The sequence below is a fragment of the Frankliniella occidentalis genome, unplaced genomic scaffold, assembly GCF_000697945.3.
Source record: "Frankliniella occidentalis isolate FOCC.00 unplaced genomic scaffold, Focc_3.1 Scaffold224, whole genome shotgun sequence".
Taxonomy (NCBI): domain Eukaryota; kingdom Metazoa; phylum Arthropoda; class Insecta; order Thysanoptera; family Thripidae; genus Frankliniella; species Frankliniella occidentalis.
This window is the reverse complement of record NW_026267350.1, coordinates 168,442-174,896: the sequence shown is the minus strand read 5'-3', so window position 1 is coordinate 174,896 and position 6,455 is coordinate 168,442. Positions and strand designations below refer to the sequence as shown.

The following is a 6,455-nucleotide window of genomic DNA, read 5'->3' as shown; positions in this document are numbered from 1 at the left end:
TCCTACCTGTCCGCGGTAAACCCCCCTCGCGGCACTCTCCGCCGCGTCGCCTCTCCGCGGAACGGCCCGAAACACACACATCCATGACGTCATCGTCCGGCTCCTATTTCGTTCAGGTGCCCAGCCGCGAGAAGTGGCGGGAAAGCCGAGCCCTCGCCAGATGTAGTGGTGGGGGAGTATTTCGGGTGGCCCACCCTACCGCGGCTTGGTGGATAGCTCGAGTTTGAGACCCCTGGATTAAATTATACATGAACGAAGAATGTTTCATGAGCTTACTTAAACAGTTGTCAATTTTTTATTTTTTTTTGCTTTAATGTTGCCCTTTTGAGGTGTTGGCTTCTTAGATTCTTTTTATGACCTCTCTAGATCGGGGACTAGGTAGCAGGATTTTTGATTCCTGTTGTGGTGTTGTCAGTTTTGAAGGTGTCACATTTCCAGACCCTTTAACAGGAGTTGTTGTTTCAGAGGACGAAGCATGCTTCTTAGGACTTTTTGAAGGAGCTTTCTTCTTTGTAGAATCACACAAAGGTGACATTAACTTCCTCTGATGTTTAGTACGGGTAGAGTTTGACTGAAGTGCGCCACATCCCATGTATTTGTAGACACAACGGCAGAGTCTTGGTCTCTAGTGCATGCTAAGTCGAAGTGACGGGAAGTTGACGGGCTGGAGGCCCATATCTTTGTGTACATTTTTGCACTACCCGACTCGGGTGTAAGCGCCGCAGGCCTAGGTAGATGTATGCCAGGCGCGTCGCAGCGTTACAGTGTTTCGTGAGATATCGCGAAACCTGTTACGCCAGACGTGGTCTGGCGTACATCTACCTAGTTATTCCTAACTCTCTTACTCCGAAACAAACTTTGCACCCTGTTATATGCGTCAAGCGATATACCACTTATTTCAAAGATGTCATGCGATGCATTTGTGGGGGAAACATTACACAGATATAGGTCTTTACTCCGCACTGCTCGTCTCATGTTCTCCAAAAAAATACCGTGTGAGCGGTCTGCAATGCCTCCGGTGACGCTCCAAGAACATGGAAGGGGCTGTCCAATCTCGCCCTGGCTGGGCCACTGTCTTCACTGCTCTGCAGGGGCATTTGCTTCGACCTGGACCGACCCTTCCTCGGTGTGTGTTCCTGGCATGTTCCCCTCCTCTTCTGTAGGGAGGTCGAGGAGGTCTGCTCCCCGGGGAGGGAGGGAGGGGAGGGGAACGCCTCCCCCAGGGAGGGGAGGTCCGAGGAGGCGGTTTTCCGTCGAGATGCCATAAATACTGTTTAATAAAATATTTTGACACATATTTTCGAATTTCATCAAGACTTTATGCTTAAATACGGCATTTCGTCAGCGGACTACTTTTTGCCGCTGTCGGCCAATCCCGGGCCGCATACAGGCACAACAAACAATCTCAAGTCGCAGGAGCGACGGAAAGTTTGTTGTGATTGTGGGGTTGTGAAGAAAAGACAACATCAACATACGAGGTTAACTATGTACTTAAACATTTATTCTTGGATAAATTCAGACTCAATCACAGTAAATGCGGACAATATTACAGTCTTGTCCTCCCAAAGGAGAGCGACCAAACGGTTTCAACAAGTGTGACCTAGACGAGTGTTAGAACTTTTTAATTTCATGCGTAAAGAGTAAACTGAGATAGATTTTTATACCGTTTCTCGGATTACTGATTTTTTTATTGTCTAACTAGTCAGTAAATATTGGTGGAACTGTCGTTTTCTCCATTGGGTTCAGTTGTTATGAAAACAAGCAGGCCCGCCCTTCGCTTCGCTGCGCCGGCAACTCCGTTCGGCAGGGGCCGGGCCTGCTTGGCCTGCCGGCGGCGATGGTCGGGCCTGCGGCCCGACCATTTCTGTCACGCGATTTGCTGTAGAACATAATCAAATGATGTAACGGGCCTTCGGCCCGCAAAGCCCGTCGTCCTTAAAATTTGCTCCGTAGACACGAGAAAGGGATGTAACGGTGAAACACCGTGACTACAACCCACCCTTCTGCTTAGAAAACGTTTTTTGGGCTGGGGGACGGAGTTTCTTACCTCTTTTGCGGTTCTGGGCCTTCTTTTACATTTAATTGTTCACTACAGCAATTTTTAACTTATTTACGTCAAACAAGACCCTCTAGCGCCTAAACGGTTAGAGATAGAGCCAAACGGACGAAATTTTCGCCCAAAGGGCTTTACTTTGACAAGTTACCTCTCTGGAGACCATTCAATATTTTCGGAAATTAATAAAAAAAAATTGGGCCACTTTTGTGAGAGAAATTTCCTCTAGCGCTCAAACGGTTAAAGATAGAGCAAAACGGACGAAATTTTCGCCCACAGGGCTCTCCTTTCTCAAGCTACCCTATAGGACACCATCTAATATTTTCTAAAACTAATTTGTTTATTTTTGGGCCACTTTCGTGATAGAAACTCCCTGTAGCGCCTAAACGGTGAGAGATAGAGCAAAACGGACGACATTTTTGCCCATAGGGCTCTACTTTGACGAGTTACCCCTTAGGAGCTCATAAAAAAATATTTTTTTCTGACTTTTTTTACCTACCCCCTTTTTTTTGATACCCCCTTTCAGCCCCTTCGGGTTGGTTGCCAGGATGTGCCGTAGGCGTTTCGTTTTCTAGGAGCGAACCTTAAGGGGGCAGACCTGTGAAATACAAGGGTTTGGGAGATATTTTATTTTTAAAAAACTACGAATCGCAGCAATATAAACGAAAGACCCTTTTCATAAGAATGAATTGGGCTACAGTTTTGCGTATGCACATATAGTGCCCACCTCCGGGAACCCGGTCTTCTTGGCCTCGAAGTGGACGGTTGCACCTCGACGTGGCGTGCACGATTTGGACCGAACAGATGGACCTGCGACAGCGACAAAAAATGTTATTTACTCTTAGAAGATGCGGCTATCGCATGACGAGAGCGATTTTGAAATTTTTAATTTTTAATATTTTTTTAAAAATGTCAAAGTTTTGGTAAAAAAAATTGGTTCAAAATTTGAACACATTTTGCCCATTTTCGATACCTTAGAAGTGAAATGTCGAAAAACGCTCTCGTCACGCGATAGCCGCATCTCTTAAGAGTAAATGACTATTTTTGTCATTGTCGCAGGTCCATTCGTTCGGTCAAAATCGTGCACGCCACGTCGTGGTGCAACCGTCCACTTCGAGGCCAAGAAGACCGGGTTCCCAGAGGTGTGCACTGTTTGTGCATACGCTTACTTGTAGCCCAATTAGTTCTTATGAAAAGGGTCTTTCGTTTATAACGCTGCGATTCGTAGTTTTTTTAAAATAAAATATCTTCCAAACTCCTGTCGACCCTCTCGTATTTCACAGGTCTGCCCCCTTAAGATACCCTGAAAATTTCAAGTCTCTAGCACATCTCCTTCTAGTGGAACAGACACACAGACAGACAGACAGACACACAGACACGAGGTCGTTTGCATAAGCCCGCTGAAAAATTGTGTCAAAATAGTTTAGATGAAGTCATATCATGAACCTGTACATCTGATATGTATGACATTAGTATCCAACGCTTTGTACCTTAATGAATTGATGCACTTCTTCCCTTGTTGATAATGTTTCAGATGGCTAATGCAAGGGAGAGATACCTTGCCGAATTAAAGGCACTACATAGGGCCAACAAAATTGCAAGGCGTAACATTAGGGACGCCAAAGACCCTTTCAGAAATCCTCCTGCCCAGTTCAGGAAGCTTTACAGGATGTCGGCTCAGATGGTGCTGGATTTAGTTGAAATCTTGCGCCCACATTTGCCTGAGACCACAAGCTCTCTGGCCATTCCTGTTGAACGCAAGGTGAGGTTTTGGATCACTTTTATCATTTGGAATACATATTACTGTAAAACTCGAATCATGCTCCTCACAGGTATTAGCTGCAATTTACTTCTTTGCTCATGGCTGCTACCATCAAAGTGTAGGTCAAAATGTGGATTTTCCTATGGGAAGAACAACAGCTCAAGACTGCATTCATATGGTGACAGGTGCCCTCAACAACAGAGATGTTGTGCGCCGATTTATCAAGTTCCCTCGTACTAAGGAGGAGCTGAACTTGACCATTCGAAGGTAATTAAATTCATACTGACTCCTGTTGTAGAAATTTGATTGTCAATTTTCACTAATTAAAATTACCATTCCTTCCCAGAAATCAAGAGCTTCGGGTTAAGATACCTAACACTGTTGGCTATGTGGATGGCACACTGGTGCAAATCATGAAGCCAGGCGTTGACTACAACGTTGATGCATACATTAGACGCAAGTCTACCCCATGCCTTAATGTGCAAGTAAGTGGTGAGTTTATTCTTTTGTGATGTCCTCAATGACTAGCTTGTGATTACTCAAAAGACACATCAATAATTTTGCTGTCCTGTTGTAGGTGTGTGACAAACGCATGTTCGTCATGAACGTTCTTCCCAGGCATCCCGGTTCAGCACCAGACTCTTATGTTTTCAGGCATTCTGCTCTACGGGAGAGAATGAAAAGGCTACACACAATCAGGCCCTGTCATCTCCTTGGTTTGTGTCACCTGCAATTTAGTTAGGAACTACACATTCTCTTTTTCCTACAGAAGCAACTGAGCAACTTTTCATTTCTGTTATTTTTTCAGGAGATTCAGGCTACCCTGAAGAGCCATGGCTCACAACACCTTTTCATGGGAATGCTACTCCCATCGAACGTAGTCCACAAGAGCACTACAACTACTGCCATTGTTCTGACCGCAATGTTGTGGAGAGATCCATTGGCCTAATGAAAGAGCGTTGGAGGTGAGCAAACCATACAATTTTGTCCTTGTACAGTATAATTAAGGCTATTGTAAAGTGAAGAAGCTAACTCTTAGACCAAACTAACAAGTTAAACATGGATATTTTTGACATAACATACTTTCAAGCATAGAAAAAGTTGAAAAATGTTAAGTGGTTTCTGAGAATTACCCAAGTGTGTCTCTTTTATCTAATCTTCCAAGAACTCCACACGAAGATTACAGTTTGCTTGAAGATAGCAATTTTCACGTTACAATAGCCTTTGGCATTAAAAAAAGTGGTGTTGTCTGACATTTTGATTTCTTTTCAAGAGTCATCAATAATCATCGAATCCTACGTTACTTCCCTGACAGGGTGAGGCACTTATGTGTTGCAGTTTGCATTCTGCACAACATTTGTATCTTGGCGAACCACCACACTTACGTTCAAAACCATGAAAGGATGGTCAACAGATTCTTTAATCCTCGAGTGGTAAATGTGCAGAATGAGGCTGGTGTACACAGGGCAGGTGAGCTGGTTCGTGAGGCAATTGTTGAACACTTACAGAGGAGGTAAACCCTTTTTGCTTGTTTGTTTTTGATTCTTAGAATAAGGCCATACTGTAAATACTTTTATTCTATTTCCTTTCTGTTGTTATGTTGTCTAATATATTCCAATGTGATACATTTGAATACTGTACTGTAAATACTTACCTTGTGATTATAATCCTGTGATCTCTGTCATATTCATTCTGTTATTTCTTTGTTTTTAAAATAACAGAAATATCACCAAATGTTAGTGAGATAGCTCTGCTTTATCTGCTTTTACTAGCACAATGAATTTAAATTTGCAACTGATATGAGAGTCATATTCTATTCTTGTAACGTTATTTAGTTCAATTTTGTTTACCTTGTGATTAATATGCTGTGATTTTTGTCATATTCATTCTGTTATTTCCTTGTTTTTAACATAACAGATATATCACTTAATTGGACTATTGTTCAACGTTTAGAAAAGGACTGTTTGCCTATTTGAAATATAGTACATACAGTAGTATATTTTGTCTCAGCTAATGCTGTGTTGGCTGCCACGGTTTTGTTATTTATTGGATGTATCATTTATCTTTCATGGGAATCAGCCAATGAGAAGCGATATTGTAAATACTGATGAACTTTGTGTAAAGTAACATGTGTACTGTAGCTAATTAGGCATTTAGATGAACTGCTTTTACATGCATCTTGCAGCCACCAAATGTGAGTGTGATAGCTCTGCTTTATCTGCCTTTACTATAGCATAATGAGTTAAAATATACAACTGACATGAGAGGCCATATTCTATTTTTTAATGTTAAGTAGTGCAATTTTTTTTTTACCTTGTGATTAAAATGTTATGATTCCTGTTCTGTTCATTCCGTTTATTTCTTTGTTTTCAATAAACAAAAATATCTCTTAATTGGACTATTGTTCAATGTTTAGAAAGGGACTGCTTCCCTAGTTGAAATATAGTATCAGTATATTTTGTCCCAGCTAATGCAGTGTGGACTGCCATGGTTTGCTAGTTATTAGATATCTTTCAAAGGGAATCAGCCAATGAGAAGCCATATTGTAAATACATGTGTACTGTAGCTAATGAGGCATTTAGATGAACTGCTTCTACATGTATCTTGCAGGAGTGAGATGGCTCTGCTTTATCTGATTTT

The 6,455-nt window shown here is 42.2% G+C and overlaps 2 protein-coding genes across 2 annotated transcripts; both read left to right on the top strand.

Moving 5' to 3' along the window:
- Positions 1-3,722: 3,722 nt before the first annotated feature.
- On the top strand, positions 3,723-4,400 carry LOC127750631 (uncharacterized). Its single transcript, XM_052272771.1, has 4 exons — positions 3,723-3,815; positions 3,886-4,082; positions 4,162-4,307; positions 4,393-4,400. The coding sequence occupies exons 1-4, from the start codon at positions 3,723-3,725 to the stop codon at positions 4,398-4,400; spliced, it is 444 nt and encodes a 147-aa protein (XP_052128731.1).
- Positions 4,401-4,402: 2 nt separating this feature from the next.
- Positions 4,403-6,455, top strand: LOC113214738 (uncharacterized). The gene is made up of 3 exons (XM_026434201.2): positions 4,403-4,531; positions 4,624-4,780; positions 5,089-6,455. Exons 1-3 carry the CDS (start codon positions 4,408-4,410, stop codon positions 5,330-5,332), a joined length of 525 nt encoding a protein of 174 aa, XP_026289986.2. The 5' UTR covers positions 4,403-4,407; the 3' UTR covers positions 5,333-6,455.